At 47.7% G+C, this 18,858-nt stretch overlaps 1 protein-coding gene across 9 annotated transcripts in view; it reads left to right on the plus strand.

The window, feature by feature from the left end:
* The first annotated feature begins 1,841 nt into the window (after window positions 1-1,841).
* Window positions 1,842-18,858, plus strand: part of Hps1 (HPS1 biogenesis of lysosomal organelles complex 3 subunit 1) — a 28,319-nt gene continuing 11,302 nt past the window's right edge. For 2 of the 9 annotated variants that reach the window (XR_008212793.1, XR_008212792.1), the window contains exons 1-10: window positions 1,847-2,949; window positions 4,294-4,378; window positions 4,697-4,813; window positions 12,609-12,746; window positions 12,974-13,116; window positions 14,020-14,128; window positions 16,573-16,733; window positions 17,025-17,142; window positions 17,660-17,758; window positions 17,920-17,989. Coding sequence is in view for 6 of the 9 variants with exons in the window: in XM_052711766.1 (XP_052567726.1) it covers window positions 4,697-4,813; window positions 12,609-12,746; window positions 12,974-13,116; window positions 14,020-14,128; window positions 16,573-16,733; window positions 17,025-17,142; window positions 17,660-17,758; window positions 17,920-17,989 (955 nt within the window). In the remaining 3 variants the exon portion in view is untranslated. Of the gene's footprint in view, window positions 2,950-3,014; window positions 3,700-4,293; window positions 4,379-4,696; window positions 4,814-12,608; window positions 12,747-12,924; window positions 13,117-14,019; window positions 14,129-16,572; window positions 16,734-17,024; window positions 17,143-17,659; window positions 17,759-17,919; window positions 18,064-18,858 lie in introns of those variants that run through there. The other 7 variants (XM_052711766.1, XR_008212794.1, XM_052711767.1 and 4 more) reach the window with 7 other exon arrangements.

Here is an 18,858-nt window from a genome sequence, read left to right on the forward strand (position 1 = left end):
GACAAACCAGGAGAGGAAGCGTGTAGTGAGACTAGTCAGGGGACGGACCTGGAACTAGCAGTCAAATCCCTTCCACTCAGTTCCACTGACCCATCTAGGACTAGGGTCTAGGAAATAAAGTCCTTGTCTACACCACTTTCCGACACCCGCACAAAATGCTGAAGGGTTGTTGGGAAACGGGAGAATGCATCGATGGCGTGAGCCCCCCACCACTGGTTTGCTGTCAGGTGACTGTCACTGCTTGTATGGTGATATCAAAATCTACAGAAGCTGTTACACTGTCCACAGTGACTTAGATGAGCTTTCTTCTCCACCCCCCACTCCTGGAGTCCTGACAGTCCTAGTTCACAGTTATTATCAGAGAACAATCGGCATTGTGGCATGCCTGCCCAGTAGTGAGCATCAGTACTGGATGCTGTGCCCTCTACTGGACATATCTAAAACATAATTTTAAAACCCAAGCAATGTTGTGTGACTTTTTTCTGGAAAGATGTGAACAAGATCGATTCAGCGAAGACAAGGCATCAACAACAGATCAAAGAAATGATTCCCTCAAAGTCCAGCTTAATGAGCCAACGAATTGACTAGGGTGACTTTGGGAGCATAGACTACTCAGGGACAAGTGCATCCCAGAAAGTACAACCTGGCTAGATGACAAGCCATGAAGGCAGCCTCCCTAGCAGGAAGCGATCCCTGAGTCTCCTCACCCTAGCTTTTATAACTTTGGGGAGGGACTGCGGGAATCCTATCATCTACTGAGTTTCCTAAAGCTTTTAAGTTTTGTGAGCATGAGCCTCTTACTCTCTCCTCCCACCAAAAGAGAGCATTTCAATTCAGAAGAAGGAGCTATGCAACAATCCTCAAGGTGGGCAAATGGGTCACTGGAGAACCAGAGGCCAGGTCCACACCCAGAGACCATGGCGGCTCTGCCCGACTGATTCAGACTCTGGTCCTCAGAGTCCTCATCCATAAAATGATGACTTTGGGTTAGGTGCTCACACAAGCATGAAGGTTCTCCAGCCAGGAGTGGCCACATGCAGGGGGGGGGGGGGGCAGAGACAGGAAGTGCTCTGGAGTTTGCTGGCAGCCAGCCTGACCAAAAAGCAACAAATTCATGTTTAGGAAGAGATCTTATCTCAGGAGAATAAGGTGCAAAGGACAGAGCAGGACAAACCGCGTTCTCTTCTGGCCTCTGCACATGCACTCATGGGCAACCCTTACACACCACACACACACACACACACACACACACACACACACACACACACACCTCTACACACACAAATTGGAATGTATGATGATCAAACATTCTCCTGGTCCATCAAAATAGATTAGACTGAATTACATCAGAACTGAAAACCCTGATGCTTCCAAATGACACCATTAAGAAAGTGATGAGGCCAGGGGGAATATCTCAATTGGTAAAATGCTTACTTTGCAAGCATAGGAACCTGAGTTAAATCCCCCAAACCCACATTAAAATCCAGATGAGGTGGCCTGTGTTTGTAATCCCAGTGCTGGATTCAGGAGAGTGGATTTCTGGGGCTTGCTAGCCAGGCAGTCTGGCTTGATTGGTAAGCTCCACACAGTGAGAGACCCTGCCTCAAAGAGATGGATGGCATTCCTAAGGATGACGCTGAGCATCCACACGCACACATGCACACTCACATATAAAAAAAAGTAAAAAGACAGACCACATAATGGGAATTTTAAATATATGTGTATATTTAAAACACATCTAAAACAAAGAATTATTTTATTACAATCCTTAGTAAAGACAATTTAAATGGATAAAAACAGAAAACACAGTAAGCACCATTCCACAGTCATTGGTGAAATGAAAGTCACTATCACCAGGTTGTATAACATCTACTAGAATGGTTATACATTTTTAATGGGTAATAGTTATTCAAGTTCACAAACTATTTGAAACAAGAGGAAAAACGTGTCACCAAACTCAGCAGGATAGCGTTCGCAGGCGCAGACGACAGTCCTCTAGGAGAAGGGTGCCCACCATGTGGCTGCACTGTGTAGAGGAGCTGGGCTGGGCAGGGTGGGTGGTGAAGGGGCAGGAGCGATCCTCTGTTGGCTTGTACCCTAGGTCGCTGGAGTGGCAGAGGCACTCATTCTCAACTTGGCTTCTGCCTTTCTGGTGGGGGTGTTAATGTTCCCTCTGCAGCATCTCAGCGGCATCTCCTTCCCTGCTGGGCTGAATGCAAAGTTCCCCAACAGCACCAAGGTACCCAGTGAGGACTCAGGTAGGCATCCAGACCCTTCTGCAGACTACATTGGCTCCTTCACTCTTTTGACCTCTCCAAATACAAACAAAATCTAAATAGGTTGCAATCACAGGTTCAAGACAAACACCCTCAGTCGGATTGGGAACCCCTGTAAATCAAGGAGCCACAGCACACGCCCACGTGAGACACTTGGGCTCTCCTGCTCAGGTAAGGGAAAACACCCACAAAAGGGCAGCTTTCACCCACAACCAAATTCAGCAAGAAAACCAGAGGCTGGAAAGATCCCGGCGGAGGTGCAAGGAAACCTGGGTTCTGCTTCTGTTTGGCTCCTCTTCAGCAAGTTTGTTCTCTCTGGGGCCTCAGTTGCCCCTTCTGTAAGTGTGTGGGGAGTCGCTTTAGCTAAGTCAAGCAGAAGGGTCTCTGAAATGTCACCGGCACACAGCAGGTGCCTCTAATGGCAGTGGGAGCCCTCCTTATGCCAGGGGGAACGTGGGACCACACACACCCCAGCACCCACAGCTTGCCAGACCGGTGACCAGCAAGAGCAGTGCCCTGCGGGGCAGGGGCAATGTCAAGCCAGAGCAATGCCAGGCGGAGGCGGGGCTCGAACCCACACTGAAGGCCCAGGTCATGTGGCTGGGTCACATGGTCCCACCCGGAAGCGAGCCGCGGGCTGGCTACACTCCGAACGCTGAGAGCAGCGGATCTGGTATGTGGGCATCGTGGGTGGTCTTAGCGCCACCCTGGGTCGCCCCTCGGTGGGCACCTCCGCCGCCCAGCCCTCCCAGCTTAGAGAGGCCCGGGGGTCCCCGGGAACGGCCTCAGTCTCACGCTCTTTCGGAGCGGGCGCCACAAGCCAGGCCTTAGTCCCCAGGGTCTCCGTGAAATTCGGGGAGTAGGGGAGGGGACGTGAGGATTTGAGGGTGACATTGCAAGAATGCTAAGTGAGCAGCCTGTGGGCGGAGCCCCGCCGTGACGCGGTGCTAAGTGCGCGGGGCGAGACTCCACCCCAGGCTAGCTGTTCCTGCCGGGGCTTCGCAGGCTCTAGTCCCTACCCCTCGCCCCCACTTCTCACTGGGCTGTGGTAGACAGGACAGAGGCCACAGGGACAGTTTGCTGGGGATAATGAGAGAGCTGTGGTCCGGGTGGAAAAAGCGGGTACAGGGGATTTTCTCAGGTTGGCCCTCCTCCAAGTTCCCCCTTTTTAGAGCAAGCTATAAGGAGAACAAAAGTTTAAAACATGAGATTAGCGACCTTTGAAGATAATCACCGAAGCAGTAAAACCTGATCCCCACCAAGAAGCACGCCAGTGTTTCCAGGAAGTTGTCATCAAGGCCAAGCCCGAGGGTGGTTCAGCCAGGCTCAGAGTTTCACTGCAAAAGGTGCCGAACCCCGAGGATCGAACCCTCTTTGACTTGACATACTTCTTGCCTTTTATCAAAAGAGGGAGGATTCAGGAGTGAGTTTGTTTCTCGTGTTATTTGAAGCTGGAAAATAAGAATAGCATCCACGCACCATTCTTGTCCTTAAGTTGAGCCTACTGTGCTGAGGGTGCATCTGGCTGGGTCTGGGTGACTCTCCCTGTAACCGGGTGGGAATACCTGGGAGGAAGGTGCAGATCCCTATCTGTTCCTTGGTCTCCCAGGGCGAGTTTGAGGCTCAGAGTTGAATGTGGCCTAGGAAAGCCCAAACTGGAAGCAAACCCTGATGCTTTTTTTTTGTTAGTTTGTGGCACCTTCCCAGGACACCTTCTGTGTGGTAACCGGTCACTCACTCACAGCAAGCTCCCCAGGGCTGCTCAGGGTGGCTTTGCTGACCACGCCACGTGTTTGAGTGGCACCGAGTATATAGAACAAGACCTCCCCTGCAGCAGAGGAGGTAGGAACTAGAGTGTTGGCGACGCTTGCTCCACACAGAGGGCTCCCCGAGCTCATGGTCCCTAAAATGGGGGAGCCTGTGACTTTTCAGCCCTTCCCCAGCTGGTCCACTCTCAGGGACAGGCAGCGGTAGAGACCAGAGCTCCTGCGTGCTCTCATGCCCTCTCTGCCTTAAGCTTTTGCAGGACCAAGGATGCTGTGCTCTTCCCTGAACTGGTCAGAATCTAGCTCCTTGGAAGCTCTGCTGTATGCCTTGCCAAGGTAAATGATGTTCCTCTTCTGGGGTGGGGGCGGGGATGGAAAGGTGGGCGGCACCCACTTTGAGGGCTGTGGAAAACAATGAGAATAGCGGACTGAACCGCTGTGGGCTCTGTACACCTCCTCTTCCCACCCACCTTTCCACCCCGACCCTCATGTCGCTGCTGCTTCGTCAGGGTGTAACGAAACGACCTCAGAATGGCTCTCTCGGTGGTGGCTGGCATGCCCAAAGGGCTCAGTGAATGTCCAACAGGCTGAGGGTCTTCTCATTCCTCAGGCTGAACTAACAGGTGTGACCTTTGCTCTTGCTTCTCCTGAAAGATGAAGTGCGTGTTGGTGGCCACCGAGGGCGCGGAGGTGCTCTTCTACTGGACAGACGAGGAGTTTGAGGAGAACCTCAGGCTGAAGTTCCGACAGCCGGAGAATGAGGAAGAGGAGGTAAGTGCAGCATGGGCTGTCTCAAGACAGCTCCTTGGGAGAGGAGCCACACAAAGCCACCCAAGGCACCCAAGCCACCCGGAGGGCCTCCTCCTGGCCAGCAGGAGCGCTTGGCAGGGCCTGTGCCTGGCCAGCAGGAGGGCTGGGCTGCCTGGCCAACAGAGGCAGCCTTTTGATGTTCTGAGTACTGTAATGTCATACCTCACCAGAGCTGTCTAGGCCAATGGGAGGGAAAGGAGGTAAATTTTAGCCACACACCAGGGAAACCTGATATCAGGTCCTTACCCCCAAAAGCTTGGCATTCACATAATGCATTCGTTTTTAACAGCTCTATTAAGGTATACTAGACTAACCACTGTCTTCCTGTTTAAAGTATACGATTTAATGTGTCTATTCTGTGATTCAGTCACAATCACTGACCTGCCTGCCATCCCAAAAGTTACAAGCCCTCTTTTACTTCCTTTGCTCCCTAAGAACCAGTGAGCACCTTGCTGTGCTGGTGAGTCTGTGTTTTGTAGACGTACCCAGAAGCGTCGTACACAGTGTGTGTGGGTTTCATAGTGTGTTGTGTTTGGTTTCGGCTGTCTCTTCTCAGTCAGCACGATTCTTTGTTGTGTCTTCATCCATCTTAGCACCTGTGGGTCCTCTCCTTTCTGTGCAGCGTTCCGCCATGTCACAGGCCACAATTCCTTCCTTCTTTCCCCTCTTGGTGGACATTGAGCTTGTTTCCAGGTTTTGATTACCATAAACACATTGACTGTGAACACACATCTTTACATGGGTTTGGACTCTGGATGTATTTGGTTTTTGTTTTTTTGTGTGTGGGTGTTTTGCCTGCATGTGTATCTGTGCACCAACCATGTGCATGCTTTTCCCACTGAGGCCAGAAGAGGGGATCACATCACCTAGAATTGGAGTCACAGATGATTCTGAATTGTCACGTGGGTACTAGGAATAGAACCCAGATCCTCTGCCAGAGCAGCAAATGCTCACAGTGGCTGAGCCATCTCTCCAGGCCCTGTAGTCCTTAAGAAACCCCCTAGCTCTCCACAGAAGAAGTATCTACCATTTTACATCCCACCAGCTGCTTTCCAGGTCCTCGCTGATACTTACTATTCATTCTTTTTAATTTTAGACAGTTTAATAGATGTCAGCTAGAATTCCATATTTCATTTTTCATCCTTTGGTGACTAATAACTCTGGGAGGCTTTTCATGTGCTATTTTGCCATATTGTTTCCCATATTTTATCTAATTGGACTTTGCTTCGGACTGTCTGCCAGCTCCCAAATAATGACACAGAGACGTTATTAATTATGAAAGCTCGGCCTTAGCTTAGGCTTGTTTTTTAACTAGCTCATAACTTGAATTGGCCCATTTCTATTAATCTATGTTCTGTCATACACTGTCCATCCTGCTTCTTCTGTGTCTCCTGGCATCTCCCCTGAGCCTTGACTATCTCCTCCTTCCTCTCTCTGTGCCCAGAAGTCCCACCTATACCTCCTGCCTAGCTATTGACCATTCAGCTCTTTATTACACCAATCACACAATATATCTTCACACAGTGTACAAATATCCCACAACAGATCAGTTTTCTCAAGTTGTTCATACTGAATTTTCAGAATTTCTTACGTAGTTTGAACATGTCTTTTATTAGATCTCTTTTGCAGATATTTCCTCTCAGGCTATGGCTTGTTTGCACGTGCTCTTAAGAGTGCCTTCAAAAAGGGCTGTCTCCTGGGGGTGACCTCTGTGATGCTCTCACTAGAATCATCCTGAACTGGAGTTGTGCAGAGAAGAGGATGGATGAGGGAAGAACTCTCTGCTAGGACCACCACATCTAGAAGACAGTTACAACTGTACCCAGGGATCCATATGTGCATTTCTGTGAAGAGACTTGTGTTTATTGTGCACAAGTTCATTCCACAACATCTGAACTTTATGAATGTCCTAAAGGAGAGCATATGGTTAAAAGGATAGTTTGACAGATTGACAGAACAGACTCCTCTTGAACATACAGTTGTTAAGCCATGTCTGGACAGTGTGAGTTCATTCATGTTGCTAGGCCGACTGTGGAGGGGCAGAGAGAGGCTCATAGGGCAAGATCTGCAGCTCTGTGCTGTGTTGAGATTGACATCCTGAGAAGCCCTGTCATAGGTAACCTTCAGCTACTCCATAGGAATTTGTTTATTGAGCAGGAACACACCTTCCTCATATTTTAGTATATAGATCTGATGATAAACTCAGGAAGGCTGTACTCTGCAGTCTGTGGCTTTGTGTTTCCTCGTCAGCTGAGCATTGAGAGATGCAGAATTTTAATTGTAACTTTGCCAGTCCTTCTGTCTAGAGACCCACTGCCATGTTTGTCTTCAATGAAATTTTTGTTGCCAAGGAAGACAGGATTACAATTTTGTCTGACAGATTGAGATGGCATGGTGTATTCTTGGTTATCAAAATACTCCTGTAGCATGGGGTTTTAGTTGGTGAATATTCACAGTGTGGGGGAAAGCATGGTACATGCTGTATAATCTCAGTTCCCTAAATGCACGTACACTTGCAGGATCTAGAAGCACAAGCAAAGCTGAGCTGCTGTGACTCGGTGACTTTGTTCTTGGCTTCTTGTGTTGTGCTTCCTGTTTGCACATACTACAAAATAAATAAAAGCTTCTTTTAAAGGCTTAGGGCAAAAAAAAGAGTCCCTTCAAAGGGCCATGTTTTTAGTTCCGACAGCACAGTCTTCCATTTTTGCAATTACGGATCATGCTTTTGGTGACATGTCTAAGAAATCTTCGCCTAACTGAAGATCACAAAGAATTTTCCCCATATCTTCTTCTGGAATTTGTATAGTTTGGGGTTTCTTTTGGTTTGGGAGTTTTGTTATTTTTATTGTTGCTTAACTTGTATATTTATTTGTGTGCATGCATGCAAATGTGTTCACATGCCACAGCCCATACGTGGTGGTCAGAGGACAACTTGGGAAAGTCGGTCTTTCTTTCTACCATCTTGGCGATCAAACTCAGGTCGTCAGGCTTGGCAGCAAGCATCTTTATCTACCAAACCACCTCCAGCCCCTATTTCTGCCCAGACAAGATCTCACTAGGTAGCTCAACAACCTCTGTTGGATTTTATATTAGACCTAATGACCCTTTTTAGACTTGAATGTAGTATAAAGTATGACTGAAAGCTTTTCTGTATATGGACATCCATTTTATTTAGTATCACTCAGAAATGGTTGCCATATTCTCTTATATAATTATTTAGTATCACTTAGAAATGGCTGCCATATTCTCTTATATAATTTCCATTCTACATAAGAGTCATTTATATTGCATTTTTTCAGGGTTGATTTTGGATTAAATTTTTTTTATTAGTGTTGCAATGATCAAGCCATTCTTGCATTTCCTGGCAGCACAATCTAGCTGCTCCCCAGACCCAGGGGTGAGACTAAGGCCTGGCTGAACTTCCCCCCTTCGCTGGCCACATCACCCTCACCATCAGCCACTGATGCCATTGTCCTTAGTTAAGAGAAAACAAAACTTGGGAGACCATGGACATTCGGATGATTTTCTAAATTAAAAACGAGGCTCATATCATTGACACTTCCATTTTTAAAAGTCAACATATCTAATCTTTAGCCTCTAGTCTTTAAGAATTTATAAGAAATATTTCAGTTCTTCCTCCTAATTAAAACCTGGTACGAGAACAAAGTCCCACGTTTTCAGTTCCTAAACAGCTAGTGTAAAGGAACACGTCCTCAAGTTCTGTCTGTGTGTGTGCCATACTGAGTTTCTCCGGGATAGCAGTTGTTATAGGGAACCTGAGAGCGCAGAGTAGTTTTAAATAACTCATAATCCCATCACCTGGCACCATTAGCTCCTTGACATTCCTGCTTTGGGTCTTTATCTTTTATATAGTGGGGGTCATACCACATTTACAGTTTCATTTTTTGAATTTTTTCACTTCATTATATGAAATCACTTTTGCATTTTGTTAAATGAACCCCAAAGCATAATTCTTAATGGTACCATTATATCTAAATGAATGAATAAATATATCATCATTAAACTACTTCTCTAAATATATAAAGATATTTATATACATATGTATAAACATATACACACACATATACATACACATGCGCGCGCACACACACACACACACACACACACACACACACACACACACACACACATATATGTATATCCTAGATAGCTGTCACTGTGGGGAACAGTCATTTGTGCTTGAACTTTATCCAACTATTTGATTCAATTATTTCTAGAAATAAAAATGAGTTAAAAGCCATTCAAAACCGTTTCCACACTTTATAATTTATCAATATAAGAATATTCCTTTATACTCTGTATATATTGAAAATTTTTGGTCTCCTTTCACCACAAAATATTCTCAATAGAAAAAGCTACTACTGGGGCTGGAGAGATGGCTCAGAGGTTAAGAGCACTGGCTGTTCTTCCAGAGGTCCTGAGTTCAATTCCCAGCAATCACATGGTGGCTCACAACCATCTGTAATGAGATCTGTCTCCCTCTTCTGGCCTGAAGGGATATACGCAAGCAGAACACTGTATACATAATAAATAAATAAATTTAAATTTAAAAAAAAAGAAAGAAACAAAGAAAAAGCTACTACTGCAGGGCAGTGGTGGCACACACCTTTAATCCCAGCACTCAGGAGGCAGAGCCAGGCAGAACTCTGTGAGTTCGAGGCCAGCCAAGTCTACAGAGCGAGATCCAGGACAAGCACTAAAACTACACAGAGAAACCCTGTCTCGAAAAAAACAAGGAAGGACGGAAGGAAAGAAAGAAAGAAAGAAAGAAAGAAAGGAAGGAAGGAAGGAAGGAAGGAAGGAAGGAAGGAAGGAAGGAAGGAAGGAAGAGCGAGCTACTACCTGTAGATGAGTTACTGCACTCAGTCTAGATTTTTATAATGACTTTCAATATAATTTGTGACAGTTGAAGAAAACAATAGAATTTGAATAAATTGCAAGCGTTTGTTCCTACCTGTGTTAGGGTGCAATCGTTTACCAAATACTGAGAGCCTGAAGTTTGCTGGCCTCTACAAGTATAGCAGCAAGTATTGCAATGTAGTTCCTGCTCTCGGGAACGTAGGATCCAGGGAGGCACCATGAACAGTGAACTGTAGGTTGAGTAAACCCCAGGAGTGCAGGCCGATCTCTACCAGCAGTCAGAACTGAACAGGCTGTGGACTGCCAGTGACAGAGTGGGTAGCCCAAACTGGCACCCAGACCCGGCTTCCTGAGCGATGGGAAGGTTGACAAGGAAAGTGCCTGATCCCTCTCTGAGCCACTGCTACTCACCAGCCAGTGAGTAGCTTGGTTCTGTTTGCAAGGTGAGGGGTTCCTCAGCTCTTTGTGTACTTCAGCGCTCTTCCTGCAAGGAGCTTTTGAGTCTTGTGGAATCAGCAAGGCCAGCCATTTCCTCCCTTCTCTTCACCCCAGCACCGAGGGTGGAACTGGAGTCTTTGCGGGGCTTCCTCTGGTGTTTTCACAGACTCTGGTATCCACGGTTCCCTTCTTCTACTGGGGAAGGGTGGAGGAGGAGTGGGAATGAGGAAGAAGAGTCTGCCCACGTAAACACGTGCTTGTTAGGGAACAGAGCAAGTACACAACGGGGGAGGGGGGTCATTCATAATTTCTTTATCCAGAAGTAATAGCTTGAATGGTGTTGGGTTTCTTTGTGCTTTTCAATACTTTGTCTATTTCTATGCATTTTAAAATATAGAGCATTCACATCCTTTTAGCATATACACTGTGTCAGAGGAATTCCCTGTGTTGTTGAAACAATAATATTTTAAGTAGCTAGATGGATTCTTCATCACTTAGCTAAGAACCTCATAAACTTTCTAACTGCAACTTCTTTTCACCACAGAAATTTTTCCATGGTCCCTGACGTATAGGTGTAAAATGTGGAACCAGGCGCTTGCTGATAATACATCCTTAAAAAAATTTTTTGAACAGTTTATTTGTATACATTTAAATTCATTAATGAAAGAGGAAAGCAACATTAAACACTAATGGCATGGTGTACTTGTTTACTTTTACAAAAGACTGAAACCTGGGGCTGGAGACGTGGCCCAGTATTCAGAGCATTTACTGCTGCCTTAGAGACCTGAGTTCAGGTCCAGCACCCTCAGTGACGGCTCACATCCACTTGTAATTCCAGCTCCGGGGTGTCTGGTGCCCTCTTTAACCTCTGCAGGCACCTGCACATGTACTGGCTCACGTACGTGCATGTGCGCGTGCACGCGCGCGCGCACACACACACACACACAGAGTTTAAAATAAAATAAATGTTTTTTAAAAAAAAACTAATAGCTTTCCCATACTGTTTGGTATTGCAGCACATGAACCATCTTCAGTATTTCTGAGCTGATTGATATTGTGACTTTATAATTGTCGATCCTGAGAACAGCACTTCACCTAAACATTGGTATCAAATAGTAGAAGTATTTCTATTATTCTGCCATTTCTCAAATTTTTTATAATTGTGCCTACACCCAAATCAAAATTTATCAAGTTATTTTTATGAAATTAAAGTCAACCACTGAAATATCTTTTTTTTAAATCAAATATTCTAACACAATATGGTTTGAGATACACTAATTTATTATATGCACAGGAATGGCAATAAGAAATATTAAGTCTTTGTCTTCCATGAGTAAATCATTTATGTTTCTGTAAAAACAGAAGACTGGTGTAAAAAGTCTAAAATCCATAACATAGAGTAGTCTCAAATCTGGAGCGAGGTGTTTAAAGGCTGTGTTCATCGGTGCTTTGTGATACAATGGTGTGAGAAGCAGAGAGCACACTGGTAGTTAGGACCAGTGCTTCCTTTGATCCTTTAGACTTTCTATTTTGTATTAGTTTTTGATGGTTGTACGTTCAGAACCGTATTACCGTTGCCAAATATTTTGCAAACCGTTTATTTGGTTAGTCAAACCTGTGTCATATTGTGACCTCCAGTTTAAGAAACTGTGGTTTAGATGTATTACTTATTTAGTTGTTTCTCTAGGATTGGACATTTCTCTGTTTTCCCAGTTGTTTGAAATTGCACGTTGCTGTTGTGAATGCTCTTGTGCACACATATTTGTTTTCTTGGGATAAAGTCCCTGAAGTAGTTCATGTCTGCAGATGGCATAGACTTTGATATGTCTAAGAGACTTCCTTGGGGTCACTGAGTTCTCAGTTAAATGCTCCGAGCATTCGATGGGGGAAATGTGGCTCAAGTTCTTGCAGGTTTGTTCAACCTCCTAACAGCGTATCTGCAGGAGTATCTGCAAAGGTCATGCTTGAAAACCATTCAGTTGAGTTACAGAAGAAAAAAAGTCACCCAAACTACCCTCATGTGTTTAAGCAAATTTGTGGGTTTGTGTTGGGCTGCGCTGATAGCTTCTCTTTGGGTGCACGTGGCCTGTGAATGCGGTCAGACATACCTACTTGACTGTTTCCTTCTGGGTTTGGACCCTGAGCCACGCAGTCACTAGGGTGAGCCCAGCCTCCTAGGCACCACACAAGGTCGGGAGCAGTCTCACCTCCTGCCTTCCCCATCAGGGCTGTCGTGGTCCCTCAGGCAGGTCTAACCCTGTGGGTTTCTTGCTGTAAGGCCTGGGTCTTGTTTGTTCCTTTGTCCCCAGCATCTGGCACACTTTCAGGCTTGTCCAAGCTATGAATGGGTCCCACTTTGTTTGTAGACATCATACCAGTGTCGAAATGTCAGACACCCCTGCAGGGTAGGCCGTGCTCTGCTCTCCCTCTCCTGCAGCTCCCTGCACTGGAGGACCAGCTCAGCACCCTCCTGGCCCCGATCATCATCTCCTCCATGACGATGCTGGAGAAGCTCTCAGACACATACACCAGCTTCTCAACGGAAAATGACAGCCACCTGTACGTCCTGCATCTGGTAAGTATATGACCCTGCAGCTCTCAATGCACCCACAGTCCACGCCTGTCCAGTCCTTGGGAGCCCCGATGCCACTTTCTTACCTTGGACTGTACAGCTCTTTAGAAGGCAGAAACTGCAGCTTAGTAGAGTCCCCTGGGCCTCACCCTCCCCTTAATTATCCTCTGAAACCCGGAAGGCGAAGGGAGTCCCCAGGGGACCAACTGACGCTACGTGAGTGTCCACAGTTTGGAGAGTGCCTGTTCATCGCCATCAGTGGAGATCACAGTGAGAGCGAGGGGGACCTCCGGAGGAAGCTGTGCGTGCTCAAGTACCTGTTCGAGGTGCACTTCGGGCTGGTGACTGTGGACGGCCAGCTCATCCGGAAGGAGTGAGTCATTGGCCTCATCAGTTCTTCTGCCGAGTCAGGCCGTAGAAGCAGAGCTCAGAAGGGCCTTGGAGAGCATCTGCTCTGATTTCATTTTGCAGATGGGGAAACTGGGCAGAGAATTTAGACCTCCCCAGCACCACCTAGCTGGTTAGTGGCAGCATCCAGCTCTCCCAGCCTGGGGCTTCCCAGCATCAGTACTCTGTCCTTACAAGGGGTATTAGCGTATCCCTTCTGACTTCTCAGAGCAGCCATTTGAACTCGCTACAGAAAAATATGCAGTCCCCCCCAACCTTGTGACGTACTGGGCCTATACGAATCGCCTCAGTGGCTGAGAATGGCGCCATACTTCACAGCATTCATGAGCGAGAAAGGACCGTGGCGAAGGGTGGGTTGAGACGTGGACCCCAAGGAGAAAGAAGCGGGATTGCCTGACCCACTAACATGAATGGGAAAGTCACGTGGTGTGAGATGCTGTGTCCTGAGTTTTGAAGGGATGTGAGCACATGGTCATCGCTGAGGCACTGCTAGGTCCACTGTCATTGTTTTCAGGGATCATTTTAGCCCTCGTGGCCGCGGGGTCAATGACACAGACTATAGTTATAGCCATGGGTGCCTGACAGCCACAGTGGTAGTGCTGGCTAATACCCCGAGTTTAAACCTGATTTTAGGCTAGGTCGTCTGTTTACGGAGCCCTGTGGAGATGAGAAGCCTGGGAAATGCAGGTGCCTTCCTGCCTCCTTCTGGCTGCCTGAGTCCTGGCTCCCTGCCCAAGCTCACAGCCTCTCTGTGCACTGTTGGCCTGACCACTTAGGTGTCTGATGCTGACCTGGGACAGGGTCCTTGGATCGGGTCTGGAGATGACCAGCTTTTCACTGACCCCTGCTCTCCCCGGTTCTTCCCCAGGCTTCGTCCCCCTGACCTGGAACAGCGTGCCCGGGTGTGGAAACACTTTCAGGGGCTGCTGGGGACCTACAGCCACCTGAGGGAACAGGAGCAGAGCTTTGCTGTGGAGGTGACAGGGGCCTTAAGGGTGTCAGGCCTCAGGGGTGTTAGGTCACCGGGGGTGCCCAGCTGCAAGACCATGGTGGGCAGGAGGACAGGTGGACCCCGAAATTCTCCCAATTGTCCTGTTCTCTCTGCCCATGCAGTAGGCTAGGTACTCTTCCCATAGTGAGCAACTCGATTCTGGGTGAGAGTTTGAGGGCAATATTTGGGGCTCACTGTAAATCACAGAACCCTCTGAAAATGGCCTCTTTGACCTCATTCATCCCAGGGAGGAACTACATTGACCTTAAACTGGAGTGGAAAGCAGTGAACAGAAACAGCAAGTGAGGCAGGTGGCTTTGGTCAGTCGTCTCCGCCACTCCCTTGAGGACAAACACAGGGTCCCTCTGTGTCTCTCACTCATGGCATTCGTTAGAGTGAGCACGTGGGCTCATTAAGGGCAAGGTAGTCCTCATCCACACAGGGTCTTGTTCAGCGGAGTTTCAGCTCTAACAAGTGCCCAGTGATACTCTGCAGTCTCATTATTCTTTGAAAACCACTAAATTAGAGGGTGTGTCTGTCTGTCTGTCTCTGCTTCTGCCTCTCTCTGTCTCTGTCTCTCTCTGTCTCTGTCTCTGTTTGTGTGTGTGTATGTGTGTGTGTCTGCATGTGTGCGTGTGTGTGCGTGCGTGTGCGTGTGTGTGTGCGTGTGCGTGTGCGTGTGCGTGTGTGTGTGTGTGTGTGTGTGTGTGTGTGTGTGTGTAAAATGTGCTCATAGTTTAAGATAGTCAGATACACAAGAAAATAAGCCACCATAAGTGAGAGTCAAGACATCAGGCAATCAATTACCAACAGGTTTGGATACCAAGGAGTTGGAATTACTAGATTAAAAAAACAAAATAAACCTTTTAAAGGTGGGGCTGGAGAGATGGCTCAGAGGTTTAGAGCACTGGCTGCTCTTCCAGAGGACCTGAGTTCAATTCCCAGCAACCACGTGGTGGCTCACAACCTTCTATAATGAGATCTGGTGCCCTCTTCTGGCCTTCAGGGACACATGCAGACAGAGCACTGTATACATAATAAATAAATAAATCTTTTTAAAAAATTAAAGACATGAAAAGTAACACCACAAATAGAAATAATAAAAAATTCCAAAATGGCCAGGCAGATTTAAAAAAGAACTCTAGCAGGCAGTGTAGACGTGAAAGCTGATTGGCGAAGCAATTCAGGCCGTGCCAAAGAGCAGGTGAGACATGGCTGAAGAGAGTTTGTAAACTGGGAATGGATCTGAAAGCATTCATTTTCAGAGCCCTGCTCATTCACTCTGCCAAGAAATGGACCTACTGTGTGCCAGAAGATGGGCCAGACTGTGATGTCTAAAGACACCTCCTGCTCTTAAGAGGAAACCAGGTGTACATACAGTCTAAATACGGCCTGGTGCCATATTACCTTGTCCATCAAAATCTGTGGCAGAGCCTCTCTTGGGCGCCAGGAAAGGCTGCTGCAGAAAGAGGCCTGGTGCAGTTAAGATGAAATCCAAACCCCTCCCCAAGCCCCCCGGACCCTGGAGGCTCTGTCCATCTTGACCCACCTTCCTAACAGGCTTCTCTCACTATACAACGGTGACATGGGCCATCCGTCAGTCCCTGGAATCCTTGTGTCTAGCGCTGCATAATGTGCTTGTAGCTTTTGCACATGTGAGATGCAGCTGGTCCAGACTCAGCTCTGCTGGGTGTGTAATGTAACCAAGCTTTGATAGCAGTACAATGGATCCGATGCCTTTATACGTCATCATTTATATTATGTCAGTAATATTTTGTGAAAATCTTTGCACTTTTTTACATTGGCTTATTTTGTGTGTATGGATGGATGGGTGGGTATGGGCAGGGTACCATCGCGTGCCAGTGAAGGTCAGAGCAACTAGTAGGAATCAGTTCTGTCCTCCCGCTGTGTGGCTCCCAGAGGCCAAACGTGGCTTATCAGGCTTAGCAGGCACATTTATCTACTGAGCCGTCTTGCCGGCCCTGAGAAATGGTTTAACTGTTCATAGGATTTGCCTTCTACTTCATTTGGACAGTACTTCTCCAGACTGTCTATCTCATGCCTTTGTATTCACTGCCTTTTGCTTCTTCTCTGCTCTATCTGGCAGGCTTTCTGGTCCCTTCTATGTTAGTTTAAAGGTCATCTCCTCAGGGACATTTCGTTTAACACTATTCCAGTGGGTCTCAGCTACTCCTCTCTAGTTCAGTATCGTGTGTTCCTGCTTGGCACACACTACAGTTGGTTTTCCATGTTTCCTGTGCATTGTTTGCCTCCACTAGAGCCTGGACCCAGGCAGGCTTGACCTTGGCCATCTTAGTCCCCCAACTTCCCATACCCGGCATCTAGCGTTAAGCGTCCTGTGGGCTAAGGGAATGTACCATCCAGTACAGGCTGACACACTGACTTCCTTCACTGCCAACCCCTGGCTAGGCAGTGGAGCGGCTGATTCACCCCCAGCTCTGTGAACTGAGCATCGAGACGCTCGAGCGACACGTGGTTCAGGCTGTCAACTCCAGCCCTGAGCGGGGCAGTGAGGAGGCCCAGCATGCCTTCCTGCTTGTGCACTGCAAACTGCTGGCTTTCTACTCCAGGTAACCCTGAGGGCCTGACCTTAGCCAAAACCCTTCCTGATCCTTGTCTGCAGGACCTTGACAGCCTGGATCTGTCCCAGGCTCAGGTCTCAAACCTCAGCCCACTCCCTTCTTGGGGTTGGTTCTAACCAACGCTTGGAGTCTATTGCTGGTCCCTGGGGCCTCCCTAGTGATAATTTTTGTTTATTATACACCTTTGATTTTAACAATTGATAGGCTAATCTTTAGACCTTGTATATCCAGCAAGATTGAGGTTGCATGCTCACAGGCTGCCCTGCCCTGTCTCTGCAGCCACGGTGCAAGCACCCTGCGCCCGGCAGATCTCCTGGCACTTATCCTTCTGGTTCAGGACCTCCAGTCCACCCAAGGCACCGCAGAGGAGGACGAGAATGATGACGACAGCCCTCAGGTCTCAGGGTGGCACAAGGAGAACAAGGGGGCATTTGTCCTCCGACTCTAAGATGGAAGAATTCTGGAATGGGTAGTCTAGAGGGTTGTGTAGATCTGAGAAGCTGGCCCTGGTTTGATACTTGGATTTTCCACTTAGCTGTGTGAGATGAGCACACAAGAGCTTGCCATCTTAGAGCCTAGAGTCCCTTACTTGTGCAGTGGGGATGCTGGGAACATGGTGGTGTCACTTATGCAGGAATCTAAGACGTAAAGGAGACAGGCCATGTAGTGCCTAACAGCGCCTGGCATCATATTAGCCATATTATCATTCATCAGTGGTACCAGGTTGTGCTGGTTCAGATACCAACACATCAAAATTTCCAGGCTCAGATCACCCTGGACAGCTAGAGGGCCATGTCCCCAGGCTAGCTCATAGAGCAGAGTGGAGAGGAGGGCTTCTGTAAGGAACTGGGTGTCAGGGCTGTGGGAGCAGCCAGATCAACCTCACTGACTGCATTACCCTGGACTTCTCACAGCCTTTCCCTCAGAGGAGACCCCTGAGCAGCCAAAACATCCCAATGCAGCAGGCTAGGAGCCAGAGCACCTCGGGCCCTACCAGGAATTCTGAGGAGACGGTATGTGCTGGGTGCTGGGAGGAAAGAGTGTAGCCCCATCTTGTCTCAGGCCAGGCCAGGCCTTTCCAACTTTCCCCACCCCAAGAGCAGGCCCAGCTGAAGCAGTTGGAAGAAGCCACCTGGCCTTTGACCCTCATCTAATGTGATGTCTTCTTTCCCAGGACACAGACAGCATCTCCCTCCCTGAGGAGTACTTCACGCCTGCTCCTTCCCCAGGCGAGCAGAGCTCAGGTGAAGCCCATGGCGTGGATGGGTGGCATCATGGGACAGAAGCCAGTCTGCATCCTAGAGCATGTGTCTTGGGGGTCAGTTTCTCCTCGTTCTCTGGGAAGGGCTAAGCACAAACTCAGCTATTACTCAGCTCTGTCGGCAAGGCCTCCCTGTCAACCCCAGCTTGAATTCAAACACTGCTAAGATCGTGCAGATGATCCCCAAAGCTCTGTATACTTCACTTACAACTGCATGTGTGAGTTCTCTCTGCCTCCTCTGTCTTCATTATAATTAATATTGAAGTTAGTAAGTAAAATTAAACAGTAGACCACTTGGGTTCAAGCACATTTCAGAGTGTAAATATTCAGTTTCAGTGTTTTTAGTTTTTTTTCTAGACAGGGTTTCTCCATGCAGCTTTGGAGCCTGTCCTGGAACTCATTCTGTAGAGTAGGCTGGCCTCAAACTCACAAAGAGCTGCCTGCCTCTGCCTCCCAAGTACTGGGATTAAGGCGTGCACCACCACCACCCGGCCAGTGTTTTGTTTTTTGTTTTTTTGGTTTTTTTTTTAACCTGTTTTTCCAAGATCCGTGAGTAAGTAGTAAAATTAACACTATTAATAATCAAATGGGCATTTGAATACACAGCCTTGCTTAGAGGAGGAGAAAGGCCAAAAGCCAGGCTGTCGCCATCACCAGGAAAGAACCAAGTTCTTAGGATAAAAGGCGGGACCCTGTGGCTCACCCAGCTGACAGAAGGCCGGCTTTGTGGAAAAGACACATTGGGGACTCTTCTTGTAAGAGTTTGCCGTCTGCCTTCCCTAGACCAGTGGCTCTCAGCCCTAGCTGCGCTTAGCATCCCTAGCCAGCTTCAGCACAGCTGAGGCAGTCCTC

This window comes from Peromyscus californicus, unplaced genomic scaffold (assembly GCF_007827085.1).
Source record: "Peromyscus californicus insignis strain IS unplaced genomic scaffold, ASM782708v3 Scaffold_4__1_contigs__length_199733344, whole genome shotgun sequence".
NCBI lineage: Eukaryota > Metazoa > Chordata > Mammalia > Rodentia > Cricetidae > Peromyscus > Peromyscus californicus.